The sequence below is a fragment of the Chrysemys picta genome, chromosome 12 (assembly GCF_011386835.1).
Source record: "Chrysemys picta bellii isolate R12L10 chromosome 12, ASM1138683v2, whole genome shotgun sequence".
NCBI classification, from domain to species: domain Eukaryota; kingdom Metazoa; phylum Chordata; order Testudines; family Emydidae; genus Chrysemys; species Chrysemys picta.
This window is the reverse complement of record NC_088802.1, coordinates 48,840,661-48,859,025: the sequence shown is the minus strand read 5'-3', so window position 1 is coordinate 48,859,025 and position 18,365 is coordinate 48,840,661. Positions and strand designations below refer to the sequence as shown.

At 36.4% G+C, this 18,365-nt stretch overlaps 1 protein-coding gene across 2 annotated transcripts in view; it reads right to left on the bottom strand.

Annotated features, from left to right (window-relative positions):
- Positions 1–235: 235 nt before the first annotated feature.
- The window catches only part of ATAD5 (ATPase family AAA domain containing 5), a 28,320-nt gene continuing 10,190 nt past the window's right edge, over positions 236–18,365 (bottom strand). For both annotated transcript variants that reach the window (XM_005282829.5, XM_065563538.1), the window contains exons 7-23: positions 17,071–17,252; positions 16,368–16,525; positions 15,902–16,055; positions 15,364–15,666; positions 13,647–13,743; positions 11,405–11,490; positions 11,053–11,198; positions 10,801–10,951; positions 10,216–10,386; positions 8,730–8,848; positions 7,806–7,899; positions 7,438–7,502; positions 6,342–6,522; positions 5,024–5,202; positions 3,855–4,687; positions 2,013–2,180; positions 236–1,811 (exon numbers count right to left, since the gene is read on the bottom strand). In XM_005282829.5, the coding sequence (XP_005282886.1) occupies positions 1,733–1,811; positions 2,013–2,180; positions 3,855–4,687; positions 5,024–5,202; positions 6,342–6,522; positions 7,438–7,502; positions 7,806–7,899; positions 8,730–8,848; positions 10,216–10,386; positions 10,801–10,951; positions 11,053–11,198; positions 11,405–11,490; positions 13,647–13,743; positions 15,364–15,666; positions 15,902–16,055; positions 16,368–16,525; positions 17,071–17,252 (3,166 nt within the window). In that variant the 3' untranslated portion in view covers positions 236–1,732. The remainder of the gene's footprint in view (positions 1,812–2,012; positions 2,181–3,854; positions 4,688–5,023; positions 5,203–6,341; positions 6,523–7,437; positions 7,503–7,805; positions 7,900–8,729; positions 8,849–10,215; positions 10,387–10,800; positions 10,952–11,052; positions 11,199–11,404; positions 11,491–13,646; positions 13,744–15,363; positions 15,667–15,901; positions 16,056–16,367; positions 16,526–17,070; positions 17,253–18,365) is intronic.

The window sequence follows — 18,365 nt, the reverse complement described above, 5'->3', positions numbered from 1 at the left end:
AAATGAGGGAGTGGTTGAGAGCTCGCCCAGAACCGTAACACCAAACATTACGCCAAGGCCATGTGGAATGCATGTTCCCCTTTCCTCCCCACAAGGAGGACCCAGGGACACTACCCCCACATCTGGGTAGAGGAAGCACCTGAAAAACTTTGAACATTTGTGGCTTTTTTTGTGTTACCAAAAAACAAGCATACTTTCTAAACCTAAGAATAAATAATCTGAAATAGGATTAGGATTTGTGTAGTATTAAAACCTTTAAATGGGTTATAGCTACATAAATAACCGTATACAGTAGACATTGTGAAGATAAGTACACATTTACAAACAGTGGGCATATTTTATTCTTTACAAAACTGTACAGAATCAATTGATATTTAAAATATCTAGTGCGTTTAGACCCTTGATACAAAACTTAAGAGTTGTTTAGCTACCATTTAATAAATATACACCCGCATTCTGTTGCTTGAAATCCTGCACTCATCTTAAAATAACAATTTACTTTGTCATAAACGTGTTCAGAAATTAACTATAATAGAAAGAAGCCAGGAAAATGTAGGGTGAAAAAGCAGCGAGAGGGTGCTAAAACAACCGGTCTCCTCAAAAGTTATAGGAATGTCTAATGAATTGATGTGCAATTTTGTGTCCCTATACTGAACCTTACATGTCAGTCTTTAGAGCAACCGTCCAAACGTGATATTGGCTATGAAAAGAGGGTATTTAAATAAATGTATCATTTAGAAAAAAAAATACTTTCAGGTGATAAAAGGCAGGGGGTTTAGATTACATTTTAAATCTTACCTATCATACTGCCAGAATATAAAGAGTTGTACCAAGGTCTCACCCACAAATTTATTTCCTTTCAGATATAAAACAGATTTTAACCTCAGGTAACTGGGCTGAAGTCTTTCAAATATAAAATACAATATAAAAAAATAGAACACAATATACAAGATTACCAGAAGTTATATGTTACTAAATAATTCAGAAGTAATACAGATACAGAAGTGTTATTTACAAAATTTTGCCTAATCTGTTTGGGCCCCATCTCAGACTATAGTAAACATTTTCTCCCCATTTAAGATAAACATACTGGCCTGGCAACTGTAAATAAAATGCATGGAATAAAATGAAACTGAGGTATACAAATATGCAAATTATGAGGCACAGTACTTAAATTTATTTCATTTTAAGCATTTTTTACTCAATTTTTCCTAATATATTATTGTGATTAGTTAGAGGCTTACAGTTTTTACAAAAGTCTTGCATCAGGCAGATTATTTGGCAACTCTTTTGAAGATCCAGGCTGAAATCACTGCCTATGCCAATGAAGCAGTCTTCTCATGGAAAAACACTTTCTTTAAGTGGAACTTGTGGCAATGGTTCATTACTCAAACACCTCTTGCTACCCAATACATGGATTAATTCTCCTTAATGGAAAGTGCACCTTTAGGGCAGCAATCAGAGGAAAGAATTATAAAGTGGTCCCGAAAGGTGCACAGATAGACTAAATGCTTTTGAACACACTTGGAGTAGATAGAAGCACCAAAAGAACCCACATTTGGATTGTGGAATGCAATACTATCACAGCAGAAATATACAGTTTGCATTTTTAAATACTCAAAGATTTAATATACAAATCACTCTTTGAATATACAATAAAAACTAAATGATATGGTAAAATCAAAGTACCATATAGACCAGTCTGTACAAGACACTACTCGTATAAAATATTTTAAGGGAAGTCAGCTGCCAGACTGTAAACTGTTTCTTTGGGTATTTCAAGATGAATTCCTTCAAGATAATGCAGGAACCTGTCAAAAGAAATCAGAGTGAACAGAAGAGGATTGATAATGTCCATTTTCAAAAATTAGGCAATGATTTTGAATGCAGCACATTTAAGAGACAAACTGTTCATGCATTCATTTGATGAAGTTACTTGATAAATGTCTCTAAAGTTTACTAAACACTATCATGCTAAAATGTAACAGAGATTAGGGTAAACCTAAACCTACCTTCTTTTAGTCTTCCCTTGTTCTTTAAGTTTCTCTGACCTACAAATATTGCGGAGGGTGGGCAGGTATTCAGTTATACTAGCTTGCCTGTTAACCAGGCTTAAAGGAGTTCTAGTGGAAAATACAGTTTTGATGATTTCCAGCCTCTTCTGGGCTTTTCTGTGAATGCTGAAAAGAAGGAGAATGAATCCTTATTATTTCTTGTTCAAACACACAAAAGTACCAGTATAACTCCATGAGGATCAAAAACACTGATTTAAAACTCCACAGAAATAACAGTTGCCAACTTTCATGCAGTGAATAGGCACCCAGCTTTCACAATAAGCTAAAAAAATCAAGCTAATCCCATTTCAAAACAAGGTCAAAACAAGCCAATCCCTAAGAACCCCAACACTCTGTGACTAGATCCCCCCAGTGTGCAGTCTGGGACTGTGGTGGGCCTGCTGTGCACCCCAGACTCTCTCCCCCCCTTGCTGGGAGCCGATTAAAAAAAAAAAAAAAAAAAAAAAGCAGCGACAAGCTACAAGCCACTTAAGCCAAAAACAAGCCCAATTTCTGTTTTTTTTTTTGCGGGTTTGGCATGTCTGGTCACTATCCAAAAATGCCCCAAACTATGACTATTACACAGTACTAAATCATCTTATGACTCCAGGAATCTTAGGATCAAAATCTGACTTGTAGGCTGTGTGTAGACTCCCCTCCCCAGCCCCAAAAAAAGCCACAGCCAGAGGAGGGACCACAAGACAGAAGCTCTCTGCTCTGCAGATTCTCCAAGTTCATCCGTGAAAAGAAGTTTTGAGGGAGGTCTTTCTAGGCATGGTCCTCATTTATGTTACTCACACACACACACACACACACACACACACACCCCTCTACACCTGTTCTTGGCAGCAAAGTGCCCTGTGTTGGGGCTAGCCAGAATAGAGGCTTCACACTATCTCTCACTAATTTTTTCATGTCACAACGTGTGCCCGTTTTAGACCTTTGTGTCATTTTGATACCATCTAAATACATGTCAACACATTTTTACATTTGAGCTCAATCAGGCAGAGTGACTTGTTTTAAAACAATTTGGAATGGCTAGAAGATTTATTTCTCCATGTATCTATTTTTACAGTAATTAGTTAAGTAGTTAAGTATTCTTTACCATATGTGACAGAAGTTGGTATAATAGGTGATTACTCTGTTTTAGACTAAAATCAAACCTTTATATTAATACTTGTTAACATTAATAAAGACAATTTGCTCTAATGCCATATTCAAAGTTTTTCTTCTCTTGATTTTAGAAGACATACTACAAAAATATCCACATTTGATCTAGTTTTAATGGTCTCAGGCCCCAATCCTGCAAAAGATATGCATGTAATTTGGACTCACAATGACACTATTCACATGAGTAAAGTTATGCACATGCATAAGAGCTTGCAGGATTAGGCTTGCAGGCAGCATCAGTTTGCCTATTCCACTTAATTCTCTAAAATGTGTGGTCTTTTCCTGGCAAATACTCAATTTTTATAGCAGACCAGAATAGTGCTAACACTCATGAGCAAGCTTATTATAACCAGTTGATTCAAAACAATGGAGGACTTAAAAAAAAAAATCTTAAGTATAGATTAGTATTAGAAAAAAAAAGTTCTTAAAAATGAAAAATATCTTGCCACTGTCCTTTCTGAGGTGTACAAAAAATTAACAATAGGCATACTGGGCCATTTGTTTTTATGCACAAGTCCACATCTAAGAAACAGTACAAATATTAGTGGGATGAGGGCTGGTGAATCCTTCCCCTCCCCAGCTGATATTTGTACTGCATTGCAATGTATGTTAGTGAGGTTTTAGTCTTACCTTAGATCAGCTGATTGACCAAAGTATACATCATTTCTGTCTTTTGAAATATGCAGAGTAATTTCCTCAATTTGATCTCTTCCTAGTGTTTTACAGGGGTTCAAGGAGGCTTCCATGCTTTGTGAAATACTAGTAGAGCACTTATTAAAACTGAGTGCTTCTACGACTGCCTTTAGTTCACTACAGCTTTGAGAACTCCACCAATCAATATTTTCTGTACTAAACTCATCAGAAAGACCATTTTTAATCTTGCCATTTGTCCAATTAAACCCTTCATTTTTACAAAACTCTTTTGGTTTCATTACATTAGTGTTTAGGCAGCAATCTAAGAAAGACATGTTCTCCACAAATTCAGTTAGTGAATTTAGACAATGAGACGCAAGAGCAGAGCTTTTTTTCCTTTCCGGGATTTCAGTGTTGAATTGTTTTTCTTTTTCGTTCATCGTAAATTTTAATCCAACTTTGTTTTCTTCCAAGCATGATTCAGGAATGTCTGATGGCAAAGTTATAAATTCAGCAGAGTAGTTCAATTCAGTATCAAATAAATCACTATCATCCAATAAAGCAATCTTTCTCTGGTGCTTCATCCTTTTAGGCTTTTTGACAGGGGTAGCTTTTTCAGAGTAATCACTATCAAGAGGTATGTCATATGAAGAATTTGCTGTAGTCCTTTTAAATGAAGGATTAGAATTGTGTGTTGGCCCTGGAAGAACATGAACTGGTAAAGGCAGAATAAATTCAAGGTTACTATATATAAAATCGACTTTCTTCATCTGGAACTCTGTGAGCAGCTGTATCAGTTTACTCCATTCTTCTGTTGTTGTGATTTTATGCTGTAAAAACAATGTATTACCATAATTGTTTTAATAAATGAAATATGAACCACAGTATGTTATTACATAAAGCTGCCTATTCACATACACCTCAATAGTAATCAGCCAAGGGATTGTATATTATTGGGTTACTGAGGATTTCCCAATTTGGGTTTTACATAATCCCTGAAGCAGACCTTTTGAAGACTGTTATCTTACAAAAATGTTTAGCCATTGTGTTTGCTATAAATGCTACAGAAAATCATCAGAACATATAAAGAGCTATAGCAAATCCACATATGTTTCAGATAAAATTAATTCAAAAATATTAGCAACCAGACCTAATCATGAAGATACCTTAAGAAATGAAAACAAATCTTCTGAAGGCAAAAAGATGTTCTTAAGGCCAAGCAAAGTCTCTATGAAGCCAGTATCGCATTTTGGAAGCTCCATCTCAGTTTGAGGAAGATCATGGTCGGAACCAGTGTTTTCAGTACAAGTTATCTGATCTGTTCCTTCTGGCTCCTCTCCTCCTACTACACAGAAGATATTAGGTTTTACTTATAAAATAAACAAGTTGTGCATGAAAATTCAGTGCTTAAATTATCCCTTTGTTGTCTCAGGTCATTCTTTTGCATGCTAAAAAAATAAATCCTATTTATATTTTGACTTCTTACTGTAATTTTGAATATTACTGACTTTCCAATTACTGACGTCCCCTTACCCATGTTTGTTCACTCTTCCAAATCTCTCCCTTCCCCTTCTTCCTCCTTTGCTACCTCTCCATTGTAAGCAATCCACTCAATCTCTGCCTCTTGCTCCTTCTGTCCCCCTTTAGGGTATATCTACACTGCGATTAGACACTCAAAGGCTGGCCTGAGCCAGCTGACTTGAGCTGCTGAGCGCAGGCTAAGGGGCTGTTTAATTGCCATGTATACATTCAGGCTGGGACCCTCCAATCCCTCAGAATCCTAGAGCCCGGGGTGCAGCCCAAGCCCAAAGACCATCTACACTTCAGTTAACTAGCCCCTTAGCCCAAGCCTGCTGGCATGGCTAGTCATGGATTTTAAATCGCACTTTAGACCTACCCAGACTCTTCCTCATCCACTGAAAATCCTCACTTCCTTTTGGGGCCAGGTTTTGCCTTTTCCCCCTTCTTCCTTTCTCCCAGTCTGTTATCTTATCCATACCTTCCCAGCCCCCGCCCCTCTCCTTTTTTCCCCTTCCCTCCTCCTCCAGTTTAATCTCCAAGAGCACAAGCAGCACTCCTGTGTTGGTCTACTGCAGTCCGAAGTGCCTATAATCATGGCTGCCTAACTCCCTATGCTGAGAAGGAACTAGGTTGGCTCTCTGCTCTGCCCACTCTTGTAGCGCATAAGAAGAATGAGAAGAGGTAATAACCATGAAAAGCCTTAATCTCAGACACAATTGTGAAGGGCAATAAACAGGTGCAATAAATGCAGATGTCAAAACTTCCAGTCCCTTAATTGTTGTAAATATACTGTGAGAAAAAAGCCTAAAATAAAATTGTTGATTGTCTAGACTTCTGTCAGAAAACTGCCACATATTCAATGGTATTTTAAGAACTGTTTCATAAAAAGTGAAAGATTCTTCATCTTAGAATGAATCTTAATTTGTTATATTATGGCCGTTCTTTAAAATTAGATCAACTTACCATGAAGTGCTAAACTTTTTTCTTTCAAGCATCCACCTCCGCTCCTAACCCAAAATTGTAGATAAAGAACACTTTGTCTGATGTCACAGTTATTTGTGGTTAACAAAGTGGCAAAGTCTTTTAAATCCGTTCGTAGATTCTCAGCCAAACAGAGCACTTGTAGATAGCTAGCTACGTTTACCTAGAATAAAACATATGAGAAAAACCCGTTGAAAGACAACACAATTATCCATTCAGACCATGGCTACTCACACTAGAAGCAAATTACTTTTGTATACTGTAACATGCCAAGAAATTCCCTCCTATCTAGTGTTCTCTCTGGCGAAGAGGACTAAAATTGCTGGTAGACAGAATGGTGATCCTCAAACCCAACTCTAATTCCTACTGTGTGAACACAGAAGGAGGCATCACCATACTGGACTTCACAGCAAATGGGAGTGTAAATTCTTCTGCATGGGCTCCTTCAACACCTAACGGTGACCTCTTTCATTACTATGGAGGGCCCCCACGATCAGTAGTATTTACAGAGCAACATTTGGCCTAGAGGATTTTCTTTCCATTAACTCTTATCAGCAGGTGGTCTAGCAGATTTAAAATCCAAAGACTGGAAAGTGAAGGGAAAAGAACAAAAATATTTTATTTTCAAAAATTAGATTCAAGTCTGATTTTAATTTTTTTTGAAGTTTTTAAAAAATAGTTTTTTTAATATACATTTGGCCTTAATTAAAACTATTTGCCAGTATATATTATATATATAACATCATATTGGGCTGTTTCTTTTATATAAATACCCTGCAGTAGGGTTCTTTCAGTGACTGACACTAATTTTGGCAAAATCAAGTCTTTAAAATGGAACTTCTACAGATATAAAATATTCTGTATCTTGTATGAAATTGTTTACTTTAGTCTGAAAATAAATCCTTGTACAGAAGTGAAAAGTAATCCATTTTCTGTGGTAATATAATGGATTACATATAACTTGTTAAACCTACAAATTAAAAGTTACAAACTCAAATTTTAGGTTTTCAGTTATGCTAATTAAATCCTAAACTAAAATATATTAACATTATCTGTATTACAAAAGATTAAGACTTACCAAAGAGGGTGTTTTAAAGTTGATTTCTTCAAAGTAACCATCAAACATTAAACTAAAAGTTGGATCTACACAAAAGATACAAAATTAAACCTTGTGAAATTTTATCTTCAGAACTATTTTTCCTTATTTTTTAAAGCAGCCATCAAGAAAACAGTAATGTCTTCACCTTAATATTCAAATATACCATTTGTAAAATAATCCTTTGTAAATATAAAAACACAGTTACTGTTTCAATAGAGAACGCCAGACACATTAACTTTGCATTAATGTTTCCATCCTAATCTATCTGACCCTGATACTGTAATCAGATTTATCCAGGTGGACCCTTACATCTGCAGAGTCCCATTACTGAAATAAGTATTACTCACCATTTGTAGTAAGAATTACAGGCCTCTTTGCAGTGGCCATGAATGTCTTTATTGCACTTAGAAACCCAGCATCTTCATCAAATATTATATCAACCTATAGAAAGTACAAATAAAGTGGAAAATGTTTAGTAATAGTTTCATAGTTATGGAAAATCATGTAGTTTATTTTAAGTGTCCAGCTTTTACCATTAATATAATTTTCACCTAAACACAGTGAAGCTAAGGAAATATAGTTGCTACAAATAAAACCCACTAGTTTGTACCTAAAGCTTTTAGGACAAAAGTCTTATATGTTCAAGTTTTGCAATATTTCATAGCATTGTAGTAGTGATGTTATTGTTAGGGCACTAACTTTCTCCAAATTACATTTTGAGCTGTAGTTTCCCACGCTCATTCTAAACCAAAACAAAATTTTATTTTTATTTGGGGGAGAGGGATAGGTGTGGAGGAAGTGTCATAAAAGCCATTCAGCTCTTTATGTTAAAATATGAAAAAAAGAAAAAAAAAAATCTTTTAATGCCTGCTTCGAAATGCTTTCAACATTATTTGGTACTTGGAGAATTTAAAAAACAAACTTCACACATTGTATTTATGGTTCTAAATAAGAATCTAATAGGTTTGACAGAATTAAAGAAATTTAGTTTAGAACAGCCTTGCAAAATTTTATTTGTCAATTTACATACTCTGAGTAACTTTTTGATGGGTGGATAAATATATAAGTAGGTTTATTCACTCTTAATCATCGTGGTACAAAATTAATACATTTTTCATCTGGGATAATTTTTGCAAGTCTGGTTCAGAAATACCTATATGGGTGAAATGACCTCTAGCTGAATTAGTTTAAAGATGGATAATAATCCTTATACTTAAATTAATATTTCAGTCATATTTATTTTTCACATCAGTGACACATTTAAGTTTTACCTCTTCAAAGAGTATCAGAGATGTTGCATTTTTTTTGTTGGGTTCCTCTCCTCCCACTTCCTTGCTTGTTGACTTAGTTTGAATATCCACTTTTTCTTTAGTGGAATTCTGAGTATTTGCTGCATATAGACAGAGAATGAGCCATAAGATTAATGTAAAGTTAAAAGATGATTCAAGCAGTTTAATAGGCAACTGTACAATGCATTAGTTCCCCTAGCAATGCCCTGTACGTATGAAGTGGGGGAAAAAAAAACAACTGCATCAACATAAATATTCAAACACACCTATTTTCTTTTCTGATGTCTCTAGAGGACAATGATCTGCATAGGTTCCTGGGGATTACTGACTATTTGGGAAATGCTGACTGCCCAAGGTGCATTAACTCTTAAAAATAAAAATTAGATAGGAGAAACTCATTAGGATATCTAGTCCATGCAGGATTGTTGGTTGCTGTAATGCTTTCTTTCTCCTATTCTTTATCAGAATACATAGGCCCAGTCCTGCGAAGACAAACACTTGCTTAACTTTCCACAAGTGAACAGTCTTATTGAAGTCAATGGGGCTACTCACTTTGTAAAGCACATATATAAGTCACCCCCCAAGCGTCATAAGTTACACTGACATAAGCGCCAGTGTGGACAGTGCTATGTCGGCGGGAGAGCTTCTCCTGCCAACATAGCTTCTGCTGCTCCCGGGCGCTAGAATAATTAAGCTGACGGGAGCGCTCTCCCCCTCAATTTAGAGCGGCTACATTAGAGAGCTTACAGCTGTGCCCATGTAAACTCTCTAGTGTAGCCATGCCCTAAGTGTTTGCAGTAACTGGGCCTTTCCAGGGAAGGACCCTTTCCTATTATGTGTTCATACAGCACCTAAAGAAAGGGGCCCCAATTTTGGATGGGGCCTCTAGGAACTACTATGATACAAATAATGTATTTTCTAGTGCTTTGTCTAGTCTCTGTCGTAGCTGATTATTATTCCTCAATATTTCATGTTATCCATTTCTATACATGCTAGCCTATAGTTGGGATGTTAGAATGCCTACAAACAGTTTAAAACGGTGGTGGGCAACCTGCCGGCTGCACGTGGCCCGTTAGGGTAAACTGCTGGCGGGTTGTGAAACAGTTTGTTATTTTGACTGTCTGCAGGCATGGCCACCCGCAGCTCCCAGTGGCTGCGGTTCGCCGTTCCCGGCCAATGGGAGCTGCGAGATGCGGTGCAGGCCACAGGTTGTCCACCACTGGTTTAAGGTATAGATATGCATTTGCTTATCATGCTCTCTTGCATTATATTGTCTCTGAAGGTGTTTACACAGTATGATTCATTGATTCTAAGGAAAAAAGGGACCATTGTGGTCCTCTCATCTGACCTCCTGTACAACGCAGGCCACACAACTTCCCCCAAATTCCTTTTGAACTACAGCATCTTAAAATCTAACAATTTTTCCAACCCCAGACAGAATAACCCCATTATAAACAGTAATACCTACCTTTGTTTTTTGCTTGAGATTTTACTATTTCTTCATTACTCTCAGGCTTAGAAGATATTTTGAAATAATTTGCTAATGTTTTAGGGGGTAAACTTCGTTTTAATCCTGTTCCTTTGGGTGAAAGTGGAGGTTTTCTTGGTGAAATAGCTTTCCTGGGAGAATTTATTTTTTCTGAAAGACAAGGTTTACATTAGCCTTCAACTTCTCAAATACTTCTCAGGTAAACTGACAACAGGGTTTCGTTCAGCTATTTTGTATGTAGTACAAGACAGTCTAACGTAAGCAGCAGTACACATAGTTACTTTTCTTCTTCTTTTTGTCAATTCACCTATGGTTAACATCCCATACAAGTGCTGCAGCACTTATTCTACAATGCAGAAATAATTATTGGGGATAATCAAATTAAAAGTCACTGTAAAACGGTGTAATTCAGTAAATAGAGTGGGGTGGTTTTTTTTGGCCTGAACCAGTGAAGCAAAAACATTCAGAGTCTGACAAAACTGAGTTTACCACTTTTTATATGAATGTCTTTTAGCTTCCTTCTGATGGCCTCAAAGGAAAAGGTAAGATAAATGCCACACTTACTCGGGGACTTAGTGCTGCTACAACTGTTAAAGAAGCAAGGTTTATGTGCATTTACACCTTGTTTGTCCACTTGATGAGACTGAGTAGCCTCCTTTAGCTGAGATAGGATCTGTCTACCACTTCGCTGGCAAGAGGCATTCACTTCAAATATCTGCAAGAATAATTTATTAAAAGGGAATTCAGGTGCCTTTTATTTAAAAAGTTATTTTTATACTTCTACATACAAATTAGAAAAGCAGATTAAAAACAAACCTTAAAACCAAGCTCCTGAGCACAAGCATACACTGCAGCAGTCTTTCCCACCCCTGATGGGCCAGTAATCAGCACAGTATTGCAGAGAGTATTCTCTTCCTCACTCTCAGATTTGTCATCTTTAAAATCCATGCTGTCCATAGCATCTACACAATTATTTCAACCAAAGGAAACAATTTAATAATCATTTTAACCATTATCAATTCTAGCCATTTCACATCAGAGGGAAATAAGACAGTGTGAACATAGAATACTTTCCATATTTCAAAAAAACAATTTAAAATATTTTTCAAACAAAGAGTGCATGTCTTTTAAAGTCAGTATTTTGCAAAATGTGGAAAAATTCCAGCACCTTGCTGACTCTCTGTGTCATCTTTTTCATTCTTCTGATTTCTTTTTTCCTCCCAATCAGCTCTTTTTTTCCATTCTTTCAGCCAACTGCAGAAAAAAAACCCAGAAGAGAGATATTAAATATAACTCAAACTGACCCAAGTTCAGATGGAATAGTTCAGAACTCTTTTCAAGGATTCCTTCTTCACTCTCCATTTATTCAAGCTAATTGTAGAAACAATTATATTCATTTTTTTCAAAGAAGTATTTGAAATAAACCACAGAGAATAGTGAGACTGATCAAACAGATCGATTAACAGTTTATTATTCTAAAGTAAATGGTTTTTAGTAAAACACTCAATGTATGTCTTTGTTAGGGTTTTGTTGCATTCACAATCTGAATTATTCATTCCCCAGAAACATTGCATTTTACTGTTAAGGCACAATTGATGCTATTACTAAAACTGACAAACTACCATGATTACAGAGGATGGTCTAAATATTAAACATGCATTTTAAAGGTACAGTCTTTTCACAAAGATTGCTGTTAGTCCTAGTGGTGTTGAGTCACAGACTTATCTAGGAGTATGATAAGATCAATTAGGTTTACTACAGGTCCTCAAAAACACTTGTCAGATAACATCTTTTAGTCACCACGCGACCTGGGCTGCAATTAGTTACCATTTGTTTAAAATACAGAGCCTTTCATTTGCATCCTAAGTGAAAAGTTCTAATATAGCACAAATGGTTGTGACAAAAATCATTACCATAAAACAATTATTTGATGGTCTCTGAGACATGAATTGTGGAGGCAGTTTCATCATTAGGGGACAAGTGCTGGGAAACTGCATTGATAGATGCAACCAAAAAATTAGGCGTCCCTATCAGAAGAGCCACCACAATAACTAGCACCCATCTAGGCAGTGTCAAAAGAAGAGCAAAAAGGATTGGATGATCATGAGGACTAAACCATCCTCCATCCTGAGAATAATCTCCATTTTATAATATATTTGTCAGGTTGAGGCATGTGTGTAAAAAACCATGGGAGAGCTCTGACTCCTGTTGCACATGTTATGCCCATTGTGTATAAATAAAAGATTTCAGTCCCCACTGCTATCAATCTGACAAAATTAAGTTTATTGAAATACTAGCAAGCCTGAATATTGGAAACATTTCACTCCATCCAGAATCCAATCTAGAAATTCAGTGTCTGTTGTGCTTTAGTGCCAGAAGGCCCCAATCCTGATTTAGACTCCAAAACGCTACCACAGGGGTAGGCAACCTATGGCACGTGTGCCGAAGGTGGCACGCGAGCTGATTTTCAGTAGCACTCATACTGCCCGGGCCCTGGCCACCGGTCCGGGGGGCTCTGCATTTTAATTTAATTTTAAATGAAGCTTCTTAAACATTTTAAAAACCTTATTTGCTTTACATACAACAATAGTTTAGTTATATATTATAGACTTAGAGAAAGAGACCTTCTAAAAACGTTAAAATGTATTACCGGCACGTGAAACTTTAAATTAGAGTGAATAAATGAACAGTCGGCACACCACTCAAAGGTTGCCGACCCCTGCACTACCATAAAATAACTTAGGGATAGCAGATCGTTTTATATCAATTGGCATTAAGCTTGTTTCCACAGTATTGCAAAAATCTTATTGCAACACAATACTAAACACTGCAGACCTTAAAAAAGACCCCAAGTATTGTGATGTTCAGAATTATTTTAAGACAACAATCATAAAAATGTAAGGCTCGAAGGGGCCTCAGGAGGTCATCTAGCCCCCTGCACTGAAGCAGGACCAAGTATACCTAGACCATCCCTCACAGATGTTTGTCTACCTTGTTTTTAAAAATCTCCAACAATGTGGATTCTACAACTTCCATTGGAACTTATTCCAGTGCTTAACTATCCTTATAGTTAGAATTTTTTTTTTAAATATTTAACCTGTCCAACCTTGATGTCATCTGCAAATTTCATAAGCATACTTTCCACTCTGTTATCCAAACCATTAATGAAACTATTGAATGGTACTGTACCCAGGACAGACCCTTGTGGGACATCCTCCCAATCTGACAGTGAACTATTGATAACTATTCTGAGTATGGTCTTTAAACCAGTATTGCATCCACCTTATAGTAATTTAGTATAGGCCACAGTTCCCTGGCTTGCTTATGAGAATGCCACGTGGGACAGTCTCAAAAATCCTCATTAAAATCAATGATATGTTTACAATAGGATACATTTTCTCATATCTGACCTGTGTAACTTTTTTATTTCTGTTGAGTTCCCTATAAGTTCACTGGAGTCCTGAGGTTGATATTTTTCTGTCCAGAGCACATCTTCCTTTTCACCACCTATAGCACAGAAAATAGAAATTGTCCATTTTAAACATTTCTGCATCTAGAAAAACTAAGCAAGTTGAGTTCAATTTTATGATTATTTTATAACAGGCTTTTTGGAGGAACACTGGAATTAAGAGAATAAGATGGGGAAAATGGATCAACTCACACAAGCAAAAAAGAGCCAAGACACTTCTCAACAAGTGCTTAGAGTCAAACGCTGGTCGTTGCTCACAGCCTGAGTAAGTGGGCTATGTGCAGGGGACTACATGAAAGTTGGGGGGTAAAGGCAAAGAAAAAGAAAGAACAGAATTCACACTGTTGGAGGATCATGCACACACAAACATCCAAGTTCATGACAGTCTCTATGCATAGATTCATAGAGTTTAAGACCAGAAGGGATATCCATATCATAGACCATTAAATTTCACCCAGCTACCCCTTTATTGGGCCTAATAATGTACGTGTGCGTACACATACACATGGGGCTAAGCAGGATGAAAATAGTTAGTTATTTTTAAAAAATCAGTGACAATATTTTTAATTAAAATTGGCTATTTTATTTGCATGTTACTAGTTCTTTACTTTCTTCCCATTTCATATAGTCTTTCTATAGTGGATATTTTGTTTCTTTAACTAGTTTCCTAGTGGTCAATAGAATTTCAGATTTTACTGAAAGATTTTTTTTCCTGCAAAAAAGTTTCACATTTAAAATGATTATTTACAGTGAAAAAGACAAATCTAGGACCTCATTAATATCGTTGCTGTAAGAACAGCACAAATTAACACAAAATTGATAAGCAAATAACCTCTGCTACATTTGCAGCCAACACTACCTTCTGATATACTGAACTTCCACATGTCAAGAAAGCTCCTCCATCAGGGTTTGCAATTAAGTTAATGGCACTATTCAGGTGAGTAAAATTACAAACCTATTTGCAGGATGATGGCCTTAATTTTCAGTAGTTTGGTTGCCTGTTACAAAACTATAGCCATTTTGTAAAATTCAAGTAGGATATCCTACCAGTAGTAACATTTACAAAAAAACAACAATAAAACAGCATTTATAATTTAATTCATTACAAATTTTCATCTAATGTTGCAATAGTACAAATTTTCAAGTTAGTTTTACAAAGTCTCAACCTGACTGAAGTCAATATTTAAAAAGTAAAGCAAGTAATTTAAATCATGATTTATACTGGCTTGATTTAAATCACTCCATTCTGTGGTTAAGTCATTATCTCCAGAGTGGCTCATCCATTTGACGAGATTCCCAACTCTCCTCCATTCCCCCTGTGGATCTGCCAAAGAGACCGTTTGGAACTGTTCTCTGCAGCACACTGTGTGGATTCCATGAGCCCCATCTAGGTCCATTCACTTTTTTTTTTTAATGGAGATATCCCATCTCCTAGAACTGGAAGGGACCTTGAAAGGTCATCGAGTCCAGCCCCCTGCCTTCACTAGCAGGACCAAGTACTGATTTTGCCCCAGATCCCCAAGTGGCCCCCTCAAGGATTGAACTCACAACCCTGGGTTTAGCAGGCCAATGCTCAAACCACTGAGCTATCCCTCCCCCCCTACTTAATAGTATGAAAGCATGTTCTAAGAATTTAAGTAGCAAATGTAAAAAGTTACCAGAGACAGGGTTTAATTTTGATCCAAGTTCACTGTCTTCTATTGTTTTAACATCAGATTTCTGGGGTTTATTTGTTTCCATATGTGTTACTTTTTCTGTGTCTGCTTGCTTTATGCAGGATACTTGGGTAACTATGCTCTTGGGAGTTTTGGATTTTAATTCAGTCTCTGCATTATCAATTTGTTTTCTTCGTTTTGATTTGTGGTCTTCGGGTCTTTTTCTTTTCCTCTTGGTTTCTTCCTGATTTTCAGAATGCATTTGATCTAGTTCAGAATTTGTAGTTTCATGTTCTTTCATGCATACTAATGAACAAAGAATAAAATGCATTACATCATTTCAAGACTTCAAATGTACTGATACAGTACATTTCTCACTGTTTCCTAAAATTTTAGAAATACTTTAATCACAATGACCCAAATAAGATTACTGTAGTTTTATTCAGATCATGTTTCGATTTATATATTTTTAAAAACATTTAAATTGTCCTGAAATTTACTTGTTTCTATATCAGTAGTTTTAGTTATATACATCACTAACCTTGTTTTTTATTTTTGAAAAGGACGTGTTCTGTTTGCTTTTTCAGAAACTGGTAAAAAACTTTTCTCACAGGAAACTGTGAGTTAGAAGATCTGATCTCTTCCAACAAATACTTCCTTAGTATTTTGGGAAAAACTGGTCTCTGTCCAGACAACTGCAATAAATATAAAATAAAAAGCCTTTCAAAATACCCAAAAGCATTGACCAAATAAACCTACCTGAAAAATTTCACTACTAAAGCAGAATTGTTTAACTAGTTTGTTAAGCACAATGACTACATACCCTCTGACGTGCTATAACAGGAAGGAGCAAGCTACATTAACCAACTTTGAGTTAAATAAATTAATCATGGGCAGATGCCTTAATTAAGGCCACAGGATTTTGTAAAAGAACAAAAGCCCTGAAAATATAAACCATTTTGATTGACCTTTAGTTATTATAGCAATAAAAGACTAAAAATACTAACCACAATTGAAGAATTGCTGCCACTAGATTTTGAATTTATATCTGAGAATTCACCAAGTGAAATAGTGAGTTTTGTGACATCAGTTACTTCAGTGTTTAGTTCTCTTAGCTTGGTTAGAAGAGGACAGGACGGTGATGTTAACCTCCACACCACACAACCTATGTAAGAATTAAAAGATGGTTAAGAAAAAAGTACTTAATCCATGAACTCAGCCTCCTAGACCAAGTGAGAAGTAACTGCTATACCCTCAAAGCCAAGCCTATTTAATTTACATTGCAACATCTTCACACCTGGGCTGCTCTGGTTTTTCTTATCCCATTTCCTTTCAGAAAAGAATCAGCTGCTTTCATGTCCCACCTGGCCAAAAGCAAGATTTTTACTCTCTAAATAAGTAGTTTTTTCAAGTCCTATTTTATTAGGAATTATATCTTTTAAACATGCTATTTGTCTACTTATGAATTTATATGTTCCATATTACTGAAGTATTTCAGCTCTGTTTTAAAATCTGTATTTGACAAGACTATTTTTAATGCCAATAAACTTATTTAGTTTTGTTACTGCAACACAAAGAAAAAGTAGGAGCTGCCAATTCTTCCATCATAGTTATACTAAAAAGCTTTGTCTCTGAACCTTTAATTTTCAACACAGATCTCCTAGCAATTTACTTGAATTTACACAGGCTCACAGACAAATAAAAACTTACAATCATCCTTCTGCTGAACATGGACAACTCTCTGAAAACAGCAACTTGCCACAGAGTATGCTTCTAATACTGCTGCTTTCTTTGCAATGTGTCTTTTGAGAGACTCTGGCAAACCACTCATCAAAAATTCACGTTTTGCTTTGAACTGCTCATCGTCTTCAGAATTTTCAGATGTATCTTGGCTTTAAATAAAATAAGTGACAATGAAAAGCAATCAAGCTACCAACCATGCAGAGTTCACAACAGCGTTTAATATGAATAAAGTTTACTTATCCCTACCAGCAATTTGATACATTCCAAACTGTGTCAGATATGCAATGCTGAATTAAGTTTAATACCTGTGGTATCCATTGTACTAAAAATGATACTGTTTATGTGTTATTGTGAAATTGCATATAACTTCTCTAGGAGAAGGAGGATATACTAGCATAATTCTTCTGATTATCAGACCTTTGAAGTTTCGCCCTGAAGTGGGGACCCACTGTCTGGCTGATTACCTATCCGTGGTCTCGTGAAAGGTTCAAAGTGGATTCTCTAGAGACCAACAAACAAAGAAAGGACATAGGGATAAATAACTTGGTGATCAACTGACTCAGGGCTTTTGTTCTGATCCAGCTAAAGGAAAGGACCACTGGTCCATGGTGAGCCCCCATCCTTAGGGAAGGACTGGAAAGACTTCAGCCCACTGAGGCCCCATAAGACTGGGTGCTTGTTCTGGGTAGAATCTGTGATGAACATGAAACAACAAAACCCCTAGGTGGGATTTGAAGGACTTCTTCTGCCAGAGCCTTTGTTTTTATGAGGGGTTGAACTCTGGTAAGCTTATTAGCATGCATTTAGTTTCTTTATTGTTTTTAATATATTTTCTCTGCCGTGCTTTTAACTTAAAAATAAAATATGCTTGCTTAGTAAGAACTGTGTGGTAACTTATAACTGTGGGCAATTGCACTGTTATTACTCTCTGAAAAGAAGGCAAAAAGAAACCTGCTTGAACAGACTGTCTTTTTCTGGGAATAATACACTGAAGGCAGGAAACTGTTCAGCCTGGAGATACCCCGTCAGATGGGAGATAGGAAGTGGACAAGGGAGCCGAAAACCTCAGAGTGGGTGCCATTGCTGGACCACTGAGGGCAAATACAGGTACAGTTTCCCTGAACAGTGCTACAGATAATTTACATATTACAATCTCTGCTAAACACCAAGAGTAACAAACCGGAAAATGGAATATACACTCATCTTCCTGGTTCCCACAGTTCTAAGGCATATTTTAAGAAGATATGGTAGATGTGGTATAT